A 16102-nucleotide genomic window follows, 5' to 3' on the forward strand; every position below is an offset into this window, starting at 1 on the left:
GCATCGTCTTGGTACAAACACATTGTCACACGCACACAATAAATAACACGAAACGAATATTTAGATAGGCCTATCACACGACGTGGACGGCACCCGCGCAGGTAGTTATATTGAATTAAATTTACATTAAAATATTTATAAACAACTGATAGGTTACTTTTATCGCCACGTAGCTTTGCAAGTCTGAAACTGTATTTTATTTATGTGGATTTGAGTTTTGGTTCAGAGTTTTACCGCCAAAAACAACTTGCAGCACTTGCAACCTAACTAGAGATTATGGTTCAGAGTTTTACCGCAAAGGACGCATAGCAGCACCAACAAGGAACGTGGAGCACTCTCCGTTCGAGGCGATGGGATTGGTCAACGGAATTTGACATGAAGGCGTGGTGTTATTAATCACTTCTAGAACAAGCCAATAGCTTCCTACTTGGAAGATTCCATTGTAGAATACATGGCTATATTTAACAGCTGTCTATGTTTAATTTACGCTATTCAGTCTGTGTTGAACTATAATTTCGTATAAATTTATAGCTACCTATATAACAAGACTCAAAGAGTATCAGGAATAAATTTGAAAACGTATTAATTTAGTTCCGATAAGTGGGGGTATAATTTATCCCTTCCCCTTCCCTACATGCATACTATATAAACGAACATGTGTCGTATATCGCGCATTACCTTTCATACTGCAGATTCAAGATGGTCTATGAAATTGTATACTACATGTCTCCCAGCCAAGAAGTGTCTCAAAAGCATCGACCAAGAACGCTCTATAGGATTCAAGTGAAAACCAAAACTGATTTAAAAATTGTATCAAAGGTGATTGGATCGATACCGTACAGTAACCATAACATAAAAATCACTATAAAAGCCTCAGAAAAGCCTTGTTTCCCACCGTCGAACATAGAAGAAAATATGCTACTAAAAGAAGAGGTGTTGAATGACTTAAGAAAATTACTCCGTTACGGAATCAGTTCGATTGTGAACATTAGAGTTGCATAGGTTAGATGAGACAATAAAACAAACAAAAAAAATGGAAAAACGTAATAAAAAAAAAATGCACAAGACAATAATTCATTCTATATTACATTTCTTTCAATTCTTAAAAAAAAGCAGGGAAGGAGAATATCTTGGAACAATCTGTTTCAAGGTATTCTCCTTCCATCGATATTTTTGGTTTAACCTTGACCTATATAACTAAAACATTTATATTAAATAGAACCTGGATATACTCATCGGAGGTTCAAAATATAGATTTTCTTTTACCAGTATTAACAATTTAATTTGGAACTTAATGGTGCGAAATAGGTGTTTACCGGACGAGTAAACAGCTTACTTACTTACTTAAATAAGTAAGTAAGTATGAAGTATGAGTTCAGTAAACTTATTCTAAACGATTGGCGTAAGATATTTTACGTCATACTAATAAATCCGTATAAATCCTTACCAACTAAAGGAGTAACAGTTGCTAGTAATAAACTGCAAGAGTGGTTATGTTTTAGTTTTTAACTTAACCATTCATTGCAAATTATAGTAAGACTTATGAAATCCTATTTGATAAAAAATGACGGTAAACAGATGTTTTCTAGACTAAAACCTTGCTTGGAAAGTTAGTCATAACAGTTTAATGTGGCGTAAATTATATTTTAATCACTCTGTAACGAAAATACCTACTTTCGATAACAGCAGACATCAATGAAAGTAGTCATTTCCCAAGCTCTAAAATCCCTTGCTCTCTATTAGTTCTATATTTATTCACTGCACGTGCTAGTGTTTTGTTATGGTTTAATTTAATGATTTGAATCAGATCTATGTATTGTTCAAAGTTGTTTTATTCTTTTATTTCGATATTTAAACAAAATGTATATAGGTTTCCATTATGAAAATTAATTGAGAAATAAAATAGTTATAATATTACTGAGGTCTGCTCTTCTGTGTTCGTGTATTTTTTCCGTCGTGATGAAAAGTATCGTTCAGAACTCGTACCGAAAGTTATTATCCGGCACTTAATTTGTTATTCCCGTCCTCGGCGTCGTCTCGTACTTGAAAATACTTGAAATAGATGTCCCCTGTGTTCGGCTTCGCCTCACACAAAAACTTAATCGCGCGACGGAAAATACCACTTTCGACGACCTTTAAAATTTAATATTGCATTTCAATATTGTCATGACTCGATCTACTTTTTCCGTGTTTTTAATACACGGTATTATGGTTCGGTTTATTTAGAAAAAAGAAATAGCTCTCATCTTGTAAATTTTTTGAGTGAATATCACCATCATAATGTCGTACGGACTGCTTTTCATTATAGTTACACACTACAGTAGGTCAAGGTCAATAAACACCCTTTTTTTTAAATATAAAATAAACAATTATATGTTCTCGTCGTCGTTGTCTGATTCAAAAGATAGACGTCGGCAAACATGGCTTTTAAATTTAGTGTTTTACAAACTGACGTTCGATCCATTTCAATATCGTCAGCACTCCATCTACTCTTCGGTGTTTCAATTTCATGATGCTGTGGTTCGGTTTCTTCTTCCAAAAAATCACTCTCGTCATCAAAATTATCATCTTCTATATCATCTTCTAACAGCTCAGGATTTTCTTCCCAGTTCATGTTTTCAATGGACTCTCTAAGATAGCTGTGATCTGTTGGAGACATTGTAATAAAATGGTAAACCACATGTCCAACATATCCTTATACCTGAATTTGTTAGGTAGTGGGGGTAACCCCTATAAATACATCCTCTCATAAAATCTTACAATTATTCCTGTCTTAGATGTTGACCAATAATGATCTAAATATCATGTTTACTTGCAACATTTGTCAAGAAAACTTTCGTGATGAAATACTCTTTGATATTCATCAAGAGATTTTTCACAAACCTCAAACATATGAAATCAACCCTAACAACTCAGAAGAAGAAGAAGAAATTATTTTACCTGAAATAGAAGAGTTTTTTCCTCAAGAACAAGAAACTTTACCTCAAGAAGTAGAACAAACACTGCAGGATCGACCAAGCGTTATTCATTATGCTCCACCTAGGACTTTGACCGTTGAACTAATGGCTCAAGCTTTACCAAATTCAATTGTCAAGCACTTCAAAATCATGAACACAAATTATGAACTCCAACAATTTATTAGTAAAACTAAAGCACTTATTATTGAAACATTAAATCAAGAGTTAAAAAGACTTAACTTTGTTAAATTTGGTATATTAATTGACACTTTGTTTACCAATGTCCAAAATGAACTATCCCCGAGAGGTTTTCTTACAAAAAACCAAACAATCATGGTAACAAGCGATGTTAGCTCTATTGTAGAAGACTGTCTGGAAGATATTCTGGTAAAGATTGCTGAACATGAAGGCCGGGGATCTGGTTGGTCTTTACTAAATATTATTGGGTTAGATATAAGGGTTCACAAACATGGTTACGGAGACAGAGGCAGCAGTTATATTCCTCTACCTCAAAAGATTTATCGCACTAAAGCTTGCATTAATGTAAAAAATGATGACAATGAATGTTTCAAGTATGCGATGTTAGCTAAATTCGTAACAGGAGGCAATGTAGAGAGACCTAACTGTAGATACGACGATGTATGTCATAAATACAATTTTAGAGGTATAACTTACCCAGTTGCTTTAAATGACATAAAAACATTTGAAAAACAAAATCCCACTGTATCTGTTAATGTATTTGCTCTAGATCAATCAAACAATGTATATCCTTTGCGAATCACTGCTAAAGAGCGTCTAGATCATACGGATCTTTTATTAATCAAAGATGGTTGTATTTCACATTATGTGTACATAAAAGATTTCAATGCTCTCGTGTGGAAACAGCTTTCTAAGAGACATGAAAGAATTATTGTATGTAAAAGATGTTTCTGTTATGTCAGTAAAAACTATAAGAGTGGGTCAACACGTTGGTTACTTGAACATCAACGTCTTTGCAATGGAAAAGATGTGTTACAAGTGAAACTACCATCCGCAAATAGAAGTACCGTAACATTCAACAAGACAATTCATCAATATCGCATACCTATTGTTATTTATGCCGATTTTGAGTCCTCGCTAATACCTTTAGACACTGATGGTTGTGATCAGACAAAAAGAACTAAATATCAAGTTCATAAACCTAACAGTTATTGTCTAGTCCTCAAATCAACTCTAACAGAAGACCATCTTAGAAAATATGGACTTACTTCGCACCCACAAGTATATCGTGGAGAAAATGCCGCGGAGAAATTTGTTGATAAGTTGTATGATATAGCCGGAAATGTTGAACAGCTATACAATTACATTGTACCCATGAAGCCCCTTCAAGAAGAACAATTGGAACACCATGAAACATCAACTACATGTTATCTTTGCAACTGTTTATTTACAGAAGATAACATCCGTGTAAAGGAACACGATCATCTCACGGGAGCTTATCGAGGAGCAGCCTGCAACAGATGCAATATTAATTATAAACTACCACGTTTTATCCCAGTGGTTCTTCACAACCTAAGTGGATATGATGCACACTTTATAGTTCCCGAATTAGGAAGAGATAATGGAAACATTGACGTTCTAGCAACAAGTACTGAAAAGTTTATTAGTTTCTCAAAAAAAGTAGGTAAAATAAAACTTAGATTTTTGGATTCGTTTAGATTTATGCCCTCAAGTTTGATGAAATTAACTGAAAATGTACGTCAAGAAGATCTGATAGAAACAAAAAAAATCGTCCCCTCTGAAAAAATGGATTTAGTCTTGAAGAAAGGTGTTTTCCCATACGACTATATTGACGATCTCAAGAGATTTGAAGAAACTTCACTACCTCCACCTGAATGCTTCTACAACAAGTTAAATGAAGTTGAGATTAAACCTGAAGATTACCAACATGCTTGTCGGGTATGGGAAGAACTTAACATGAAGACAATTGGCGAATATAGTGATTTCTACGTCAAACTGGATGTCACTCTTTTATGTGATGTAATGGAAGAATTTCGTAACACCTGTTTCACAGCATATGGATTGGATCCACTTCACTCCTACACATCCCCAGGATTAGCATGGCAGGCTATGTTAAAGGATACCAAGTGTAAATTAGAACTTATAACCGATATTGATATGTTGTTGATGGTTGAATCTGGTGTTCGTGGAGGATTGACTCAAAGTGTCACCAGATATGTAAAAGCAAACAACAAATACCTCCCTGACTATAATAAAGACGAACCTACAGTTTATCTAAGCTACCTGGATGCCAATAATTTATATGGTTTTGCAATGTCGAAGCCGCTACCTTATGCTAACTTTAAGTGGGTAGATCCTAAAGTAATTGGAAATGTCACCGATATACCTAAATACGGTGATTTAGGTTACATATTGGAGTGTGATTTTGACTATCCTGAATCACTGCATGATCATCATTACGATCTCCCATTACTTGCTAAATCAGAAATCCCCCCTGATGGAAAACATCTTAAATTAATGATGACGCTAAACAATAAAGAGCGTTACGTTGCACACTACTGGGTAGTTCAACAAGCTATACAATTAGGGTTAAAATTGACCAAAATACATCGTGTGATACAATTTTCGCAATCGTGTTGGTTAAAATCATACATTGACTCCAATACTCAGAGAAGATCAATGGCCACTTCATCATTTCAAAAAGATTTCTACAAGCTGATGAACAATGCCATTTTTGGAAAAACGTGTGAAAACAAGAGAAAGCATAAAAATGTAAAACTTGTAACAGATCCTGCAAAGCTAGAAAAGCTTGTACGTCAACCCAATTTCTCCACATCAATTATAATTAATGAAAATCTCGTAGCTGTGTGTATGAATAAGACAAAAGTCATAATGGATAGACCACTATATGTAGGTATGTGTATTTTAGATATATCCAAAACACACATGTACGACTTTCATTACAACAAGATGGTTGCATACTATGGAAGAGATAACATTGGAATAGCCTACATGGATACAGACTCTTATCTATATTTTATTAAGACTGTGGACTTGTACGAGGATTTTAGAACATTTCCCTACAGGGATGACTTTGACTTCTCTGATTATCCAAAGAATCACCCTACCTATGACAATGATCGGAACAAGAAGGTCTTAGGCAAGTTTAAAGATGAAGCTAACGGTCGACCATTAGAAGAAGTCGTGGCTCTTATGTCAAAACTATATGCCCTCAAAATTATGCTGAGCAATACTCCTTGTGAAAGATCAACCATTAAAAAAGCAAAAGGAATTAAGAACTTGTATTTAAAGAAAAATATAATGTTTGAACACTACAAACAGTGTTTATTTGAAAACACTGTTTACACGGCAACCTTCAACACAATAAGAAGTTTTAACCACAGGATGTATAGCATTACAGAGGTAAAGAAAGCTTTATCATCTAACGATAACAAGCGACACATACTTGAAGATAAAATCCATACTCTTCCTTATGGACATTACACATTAGCCAGAATTGAAGATTAGTCGTCACGTATACCCACTCCCCACCACCCCCAATCCCTAATTCCTTTCCATCCCGTAAAAAAGGGGGAGGGGTTAACCCTTCCTCCTTTTTTACATATAAATTCTATGACCTTGACCTATAACCAACACTTTAAAAGACCTAACCAACGTGTAAGCATTGCTTGTGTTGAACAACGTGATTATGACATTAAAAAGCCAAATTGTTGATGAACTGCACAAACCTGCCAGAATTCATTATCCAAGAAGATCTACAGTGGTTAAAGGTTTAAATGATTTATATCAAGCAGACCTAATTGAGGTAAGACCTTATAGTAAAGTAAACAGAGGTTATAACTACATACTAACATTTATAAACTGTTTTAGTAAAGTTGCAGATGCAGTTCCACTAAAAAATAAATCTGGTAAAACTGTAACAAATGCGATGAAAATTATTATAAAACGCAACAAAAATACCATAAAACACTTACAAACAGATGATGGGAAAGAATATTTTAACAAAGATTTTTCACAGTTGATGAAGAAACATCAAATAAACCATTATTCAACAAAATCAGAAAAAAAATCTGCTATAATAGAGCGTTTTAACAGAAGTCTGAAAGGAGCGATGTATAAGTCATTTTCAAATAGAGGATCGCATATTTGGTTTGATATTTTACACAAGCTAATTAAACAGTATAACAATAAGTTCCATAGAACTATAGGTATGAAACCTATAGAAGTTAACATAAAAAATGCTGAAACAGTTTTGAACCGCATCAGGAAAAACACTGAACCAAAACAGGAAAAAATACCACCAAAAGTATTCCAAGTGGGTGATAAAGTTCGTATAAGCAAATACAAAGGTGTGTTTGCAAAGAAATACTTACCGAATTGGACAAATGAAGTTTTCACGGTTTATCGAGTACAACCCACGTATCCAGAAACTTATATACTTAAAGACAATAGAGGTAATCTTTTACAGGGTGGGTTTTACGGACATGAGATGTTAAAATCATCTACAGGTGATGTTTATCTTGTTGAAAAAGTACTAAAACGAAATAAAGATAAAGTTTTAGTTCGCTGGTTAGGTTTTGATAAAACTGAAGACTCTTGGGTATCTAAAAACGATATAATATAATTATGTCATAATTGAAACAACCATCGAAGAGTAATGTCATGGAGATAAAACACCTTGAACGTCCTTTTAAAATTGAGAATATAGACAGCTTAACTGTAGATTATGTCAAACATAAGGAAGGCAAACATGGGAAATTATTTCCAAACAGTGTTAGATGCCTTGTTAGCGGACCTTCTAACTGTGGAAAAACAAATGTTGTTTTTAATTTAATAACAAATCCTCACGGCTTGCGGTTTAATAATCTTTATATTTTTTCAAAGTCTTTGACTCAACCAAAATATCAATTATTGGAGAAAATAATATCAGATGTAAAAGAAATAAGTTTATATAAATTTGATGCAAGTAGTAAAGTTATGCAACCTAACGAGGCAAAGAGTCATTCAGTCTTCATATTTGATGATGTTTCCAGTGAGAACCATGATACTATTAGAAATTATTTTGCCATGGGAAGACATAACAATATTGATTGTATATACATAGGACAGACGTATAGTAAAATTCCAAAGCAATTAATAAGGGACAATGCAAATTTAATCATTATTTTTAAGCAAGATAACATGAACTTAAAACATGTATATAATGACCATGTCAATGTCGATATGTCTTTTGAAAAGTTGAAACATGTTTGTTTTAAGGCTTGGGAGGATAAATATGGATTCTTAGTGATTGATAAGGAACAAACTATTAATGAAGGGCGATATAGAATCGGGTTTGATCAATTCATTATAATACACTAAACCTTATAAATAAGATCTATTACTAAATTGAATTTCAAGCAGGAAACATGGGAAGCCAGGAAAAGCTGGTAAAGGAGATAAAATCGCTAAGTGATTCAATTAGAAGAAAGAACAGAGCATTAAGATTGGGCATTAATGAAAGGGATAAGTATTTAGAAACAACATTTAAACCTATTATTGAACCTATCAAAGAACTGTCACAAAAAATCCCTAAAACAATTCCATCAGGGGATAGTGATCGACTGTTACCTATTTCTAAGTCTGAAATAAAGGACGGTTTGGAAACTCAATCAACATATAATGAATCTGAAGGTACCGAGGAATTTGAAGATTCAGAGGAAGATAATTTATCAGATGAAGAAGAAATCCGACGAGGGGATAAAAATTTAGACATTTCTCGGGAAGATGAAGATACTGAAAATGAGGTTGAAAATCCATCTGAGATAAGTAAGTTGGGAATGGATATAGTTTCAAAAGGCGACCTTGGAAGGAAATATCTATTAAAGATGTTACACTCTGCACATAATAATAGAAAATATCACGTTTATGGAGCTAGGCTTGAAGGAAACGGATTGATGATTGGTAATAATAAATTAGACATTGATGAATTTGATAATATACATGTTGGAAACAAAAAATATAAAGGTACGCCTGGTTTATTTGAACTTATATTCAAAATCAAACCTGAAAAATATAATAATAGAGATTTGGTTTTGTTTAAAAATATATGTAGTAAAACAAACCTTCACAGAAAAGGATACAGCTCAAATTCACCAATACATAGGAATAAATCTGCTAAATACACAAATATCATTTCTGAACTGTTTCCAACACAAGTCAAAAGAGTTAAACGAAGAGCAATGTCATCAGTAGATATAAATACAATTCATAAAAGGAAAAGAAAAGAGGATAATAAAAATCATTCTGGAGAAGGATTATTTAAAGACTGTTCTAACACTAACATAATATACTACAACAATGCAAACAAATTAATTGACAGAATGAGATTAATACATGAAGCTATTGAAGCCGGTCATACTGGTTTGGAAAACGAATGGGTGGCTTTAGTTGATGAACTGCGTAATCGGAGAATAATTATTTAGAAGGACAAATTGTTAAGATAACAACATGTATATAATCAAAGGGGGCTAAATCATAAAAACATTTACGTTAAAACCTTTGTAGAGTACACTCATCGTTTGCTATAAATAGCAATGCTGAATGTAAAAAACCCCATTAGTAATCGAGATACCTTCAAGAGAGGAAGGGGGATAGCATCAGCACTTTCTGTTTTGACTAGACCTGTTGGAGACATAGTTAACAAGGCTATTGATTTGCTACCTGTGGAATTGCATTTGGCTGGAGGGTACCAATACTGTGGTCCTGGAACTAAATTATCTAAACGTTTGGCTAGAGGTGATCCTGGAATAAATAAGCTAGATCAAGCGTGCAAACAACACGATATTGCGTACTCAAAGTTTTCAAATTCTTCTGACAGATCAATTGCAGACAAACTACTCGCCGAGAAAGCTTGGCAACGTGTAAAATCTAGAGACAGTAGTATTGGTGAAAAGGCAGCAGCATTAGCAGTAGTAGCAGCTATGAAAACTAAAGCAGCCTTTGGTGGAGGAAAAAGAAGAAAAGGACGACGGAGCTCGGTGAAAAAACGTGGCGGAAACATTAGAAGAAGAAAAAACAGAACGGTTCGGGGTAAAAAAAAGAACAAACCAACAATTTGGTCTATGATAAAAAATGGAGGGGGGTTGTACCTAAGACCGTACCGTGTATATTAAACAGGAAAAATAAATTAATAGTTTCAGACAAAGCATTGAGCAACATAGAACTTTTACGATACGCTAGTTGCTTACATATACCTTTCTTTAGAGGCGTATTCATGAAAGACAAACTACCATCTTCAATAAGAAAGAACGAGGCTGCTATAGTTAATCTAGACAATTCTACTGGTTCAGGCACTCATTGGGTTTGCTATAAAAAACTTGGTGAATCGGTATATTACTATGACAGTTTTGGAAACTTACCTCCTCCAAAGGAACTTCAAAAATACTTCAAACATACTAAGAACGTATTTTATAATTATGATAGACAACAACCAGATAATACGTCGATCTGTGGTCATTTGTGTTTAGATTTTTTGAGGAAAAGCACTAGCCATCTATAAATAAATATCGATTGTTATGCTTATTATTCATCAGTTATGTCTAAGACACTAACACTTTCAGGTAGGAGCTCTGTGCTCTCCGTAAATTATTTCCCACCTATTGAAATAGGAAATATTGATGAATATGAAATAGGTCTTCTTAGTTTTGAATCGTACAACTCAATACCAAACGTTGATGAAACAAATAACCAGTTTCATTTTGATGGTAATAAAGTAATCGCTATTCCGAAAGGTGCGTATGAGGTGCAGGATATTAGAGACTACATACAAGAGAAGTTTCAGAAAATAACAACAAAGGAAAAGAAATACTACATTCAACTTGGAACTAACAACAATACCTTACAATCAATGATCAAATGCACTGTGGAAGTAGATTTTTCCAAGCCTAATTCAATTGGAAAACTTTTAGGATTTGGGGATATTGTAGCCAAACCTGGGGTAAGTTATTATTCCGAAAACATTGTAGACATCTTTAAGGTTAACACAATACGTATTATTTGCAATATCTCAACCGGCTCGTTTTTAAATAATGAACAGGGTCATGTGATTTTCCAATTCTTTCCCGCTGTACCACCTGGTTATAAACTAGTAGAAATACCTAATCCTGTCATTTACTTGCCACTAACAACACAGACAATTAGTAATATTACCCTGAAAATTATGGATCAAGATAACAGGTTGGTTGATTTTAGAAACGAGAGAATTACAGTTTGTCTGCATTTAAAAAAGATCAAATAAAAGCCACTTTTTATTGCAGATTACTTAAACTGAAAACCAAATTAATTTGTATCCATAATTATTTTATTAAAAGTATAACTATTGTCAGATTCTCGGATTGTAATTATTTTGATTGCATATACTCTACAGTAAACATCTCCGATGATAAGACATCACATTATTGATAAGTTTGGTCACTCTCTGTACACCCAAAAACGAGAAAGAAAGGAGTTGGAAGATGAATACGAAGATTATGACGATGAAGATACTAAACAGTTTAGGGTTTCGTCGGATCCTGAAACCGCACGTCAAGCAGTAACAAGAGGCTATTTAAACCGTTACTATATTAATAAACGGGACTTGAAAGGATTGGAAGAAAAACTTAGTAATCTAAATAACAAGTTGGATAAACTGCAAGAAATGAGTAATAGCTTTTCAACATTAACTGAAAACTTGAAATCCTCCAATGATGACTTAAAAGTAACAGTAAAAGAAGTAAAAGAAGCTGTTTTTCCTCCAGAAGGATGTTGCTACGATGGTAAAAACAAAAGAATTGCTAATGTAGCTGAAGGTATTAACAAAGATGATGTAAGCACTGTTAGTCAAACGCTGACATATGATTCGGAAAAGGATATATTCAAATGTGGTGATATGGAATTTGATTTGGTTGTAAATAGTCCTTCAAAACCTGTACTAATAGCAAAAGATACAAGTATGAGTGGATTTGCAACATATCGTGGTGGAGATTACAAGTTTCGTACACATGTATATCGAGTTGGTGGAAAGCTTATAACACACATGGGATCAAAGTTTGTTTGGAATGAGGAAAAACGCAGTATCACACCTTTGTTTGATGGTGAACAACAACTAAATCTATCAAAATTTAAACATTATTTGGCTGATGATGAAAAAGATCTATAACAAATTAGGTGTGTTTATAATTTCAGAATAAATGTGTCAAGTTTTAAAGAAAAGGTACTATTTATATAAAGCACAGTTCACTTTATATCTTAGATGAAACTAGAAGTCCATTGACTCAAGAGATAAAGGACTAATTGCTGTTTATATTAATATATTTAAAGTTGAGACAATAATGGGTTTATCCTTTAAAAAGAAGAGTGCTGGTGATTTGAGGATCAGTAGGTCACTAGCATCTGAGGTGTTAACAATTGAAAACATAAAGTTTTTAGAGGACATTGGTTTGCGAGTAAACAACCATGGATATACTGGATATAACTCACGGTCCAACATTCGACGAGACTCTCTGGGAAAAGGAGTATCACACCCACAACCCCTACGCTTCATCGAAATTAAACAATAACGATGAAATAAGGATTCCGATTCAACAGCAAGATATCTATACTCTTCCCTCAGAGAGTTATTTGTACATTGAAGGAACAGTAACAAAGAAAGATGGAACTGTTGGAACAGATATTCCATTTATAAATAACCCTATGGCATTTCTTTTTGATGAAATAAGGTATGAAATCTCTGGTGTTACCATTGATTCTACAAAAAGGGTAGGAATATCTAGTACACTGAAAGGACTATGTTCATTAAGTCCAAACGCGAAAAACGTGCTAGCAGTTGCTGGTTGGGTTGCACCAAATTCAAATTCCATAACACCTAATAGCAAAGGTAATTTTGACTTTTCTGTACCACTAAGGTTATTACTAGGGTTTGCAGAAGATTATAATAAGATATTGATTAACGTTAAACAGGAATTGGTTCTTCTAAGATCATCAAATGATAAAGACTTAATTATAGCACCGTCAACAACAACGGAGGCAACCTTAGAATGGAAACTAAATTTAGAAAAGGTTGTTTGGAGGATGCCACATCTAAAATTAGCAGATGAACATAGGATTACTCTTTTAAGACAACTGAAAGCTGACAGGGATATAGTTTTACCATTCAGAAGCTGGGAATTGCATGAATATCCTATTCTACCAGAGACGGAAAGGCATACATGGACTGTAAAAACCTCCAATCACTTGGAAAAACCTCGTTACGTAATAGTTGGGCTACAAACTGATAGGAGGAGTAATATTTTATCAAACCCAACATTGTTCGATCATTGCAAACTTAAAAATTGTAAACTGTATTTAAACTCCCAGTTCTTCCCATACGACAATTTAAATGTTTCATTTGTAAAGGAGCGTTTCAGTATTCTATATGATATGTACTCCAGATTTCAATCATCATATTATGGTAAAACAAACACACCATTACTTTCACCAAAAGAATTTTTTACAAACGCTCCTATTATAGTTATTGATTGTTCAAAACAAAATGAATCCGTTAAATCTTCTAGTGTAGATATTAAATTAGAAATGGAATTTGAATCCAACATACCGTCTAATACAAGTGCATACTGTTTGATTCTTCACGATAAGATTGTTACATACACGCCACTAACAGGTATTGTAAAAATGGTTTTATAAGCCAAGCAAGACCTATAAATAGAAGCCAATTTAGGTTAGGTTCAGTGTATACGTGTTAACGGTCGAAGTAGCATCTACTGCATTATAGCGGAAATGAGTATTCTTGAAGAGCAAAATATAATTAATTTTGAACCTGAAAAAGAAGTTAAAGAAGAAAAGGAAAAAGATAAGTATGTGAAGCTTTATGAAGAGGAATTATCAGAATTTCTAAAGTTTAATATGAAAGATGAAAATACTTTAGTAAATAGTGAAAACAGTGTTTTGGATTCTGAAAAAGTTTTAAAGAGGAAGCGTACAACTGAGGACAATGTTTCACTAAATTTATTGACTGACATTTTCCTTCGCATTTTTTACCCCATTTCAAGATGTATGACTAAAGGAATTGCAATCGGTTTAGTGAAGGATCTGGCTTACGCGCCTAATGCAATGTTACACCATGGAGAAAAAGTTTTGTTCTTTTCAGAAAGCGCTTGGGATTCATTTATAAAACATTTACACTTGATTGAATGTTATTTATCAAAGAACATGTTTGGAAAGAAGACAGCGATTCGATTGTTGGATTGTGACATTGAAATTGATATTTTAAAGTATCGTGGAGGTCAGCAAATACGTTTTAGAGACTTGTCAAAACATGATATAAAGATTCAGTTTACGAGGGAAGAATTTCACGTCTTAAGCTGTGTAACATCACCTGTAACAAGGTATATGAAACAACTGATATTTTCAAGTTCAGTGATAAAGGAATATTTAGTAAATACCATGGATCAATTCCCCGACTCCCAGATTGTACATGGACCGATCGATACATCAATTTTTAATCGAATCCCATATGAGGTTGAAATGTGGAGGGCTATAAAAGATTATGAAATTAATAAAAACATAGAAAAGAGAGAAATTCTAGAAAATTATGAAGAATCGCAAGCTTTTTAAACCTTATACAGTTTAAAAACCTAAAAGCTTTTTTTAAAGCTCGTGGAGTAGGCCTACTGGGGACGGTGACCACGTTAAATTTACACCAACGCGCCTAAACTGTACGGCCTGGTCTACATATTAAGACCTACCGTGGTGTGGAAATCAGTTGTTTGACGATCTTACTATGGAGCATAGGGTATGGTTCTCAGACAAAGTTAAAACAATACAAGAGAAACCATGTGTGATTGAGTTCCAAGCTTTTCGTAATAACAAAAATGAATATGTTATTAAAGAATTGGTAATTTTAGATTTATTAACAAATGTAGTGTATCCCTTTATGTTTAAACCACCACATCCTTTTAAAAAATTAAACTCTAAAGTCAAATTTACAAATAAATGGGTTACAAGGAATTTTCATCATATTGCGTGGAACGAAGGATTTACAGATTATAGTGCTGTGGATGATGTGATGTATCACTTTTGTACAGAGTTTAACCGTATTTACACTAAGGGTTTGGAAAAACGAAACTGGATTCAAAAATATACCACTGCCAACGTAATTGATGTTGTCGTTGATGAGGGGTTTAAAGTATTTTATGGTAGCCTTTGTCTTGCAAGCAAAAACAAAAGTCATCAACAAGGTCAGTGTGCTTTGAAAAATGCATACCGCTTAGCATCATTCCTGAATCAAGGTGAAGACTATAGTAGTGGGGGAAACGGAGGGTATAAATACGAAGAGGGTATTCAAACAGCACACCAGTATTACTCTAGTCTACGCGACGGAAGTACCGACATCGAAGATGGCTTCTCAACAGTTACTCCAGAACTTAGTTGATCAATTCAACACTCATTCAAAGTCAAGTATACTAACCACAAAAAAGTGTTCTGAGCTAAAAGAACTTAAACATTATATTGTACATACTATGAAGAAAATGGAAACATCTATTGGAGATGCTATTCTAGTCTCTTTAAGTGACGCGCCTTTTACTCCAGGAGATGAACCTAAGTTTCAAATGTTTCTTCCAAAAAGGTTTGTTAACATGCTGCAGAATGAAGATCTACGAAGTATTGAACCAGGCTCTCTCTACTTGGTATCCCATGGAGTTAGCGGTAACAACTCTACAGAACTCTCCCTGCACTTGACACACTGAAATTAGAATAAGACTATTGTATATTGTTTTCTTGAAATAAATATTTGTATAACAAATAAAATGTCATGTTCGTATTTTTAAATACGAACATGACATTTTTTAAAAACCCATTTGAATGACCTTGACCTAATTATAACAACAGAAAATCACCTCCTTTTAGGTATATAAGAGACGTGAGAGTCCACTTTGATCATTCAGATCTTTACTCGCATCCTAACCAGTCGACATGACTGCAGCAGTGTTAAAGAAAAAAATTTGCTTCCCCGAATATGCTAATTTTCAAACTAGACTAGGGTCTTTCGAAAAGAGTTTACTTAACTCCATTGTCAACAATTCCAAGTGGGAATTCACCGAAGCAGG

At 33.9% G+C, this 16102-nt stretch overlaps 1 protein-coding gene across 1 annotated transcript in view; it reads left to right on the top strand.

Annotated features, from left to right (window-relative positions):
• The window catches only part of LOC129000566 (uncharacterized), a 2537-nt gene extending 2163 nt beyond the window's left edge, over positions 1–374 (top strand). The window contains exon 2 of the mRNA XM_054427527.1: positions 286–374. Coding sequence (XP_054283502.1) covers positions 286–374 — 89 coding nt within the window. The remainder of the gene's footprint in view (positions 1–285) is intronic.
• Positions 375–16102: the final 15728 nt, after the last annotated feature.

The sequence above is a fragment of the Macrosteles quadrilineatus genome, unplaced genomic scaffold, assembly GCF_028750875.1.
Source record: "Macrosteles quadrilineatus isolate MER2022 unplaced genomic scaffold, UCM_ALF_1.0 Scaffold_8__2_contigs__length_117827958, whole genome shotgun sequence".
Classification (NCBI taxonomy): domain Eukaryota; kingdom Metazoa; phylum Arthropoda; class Insecta; order Hemiptera; family Cicadellidae; genus Macrosteles; species Macrosteles quadrilineatus.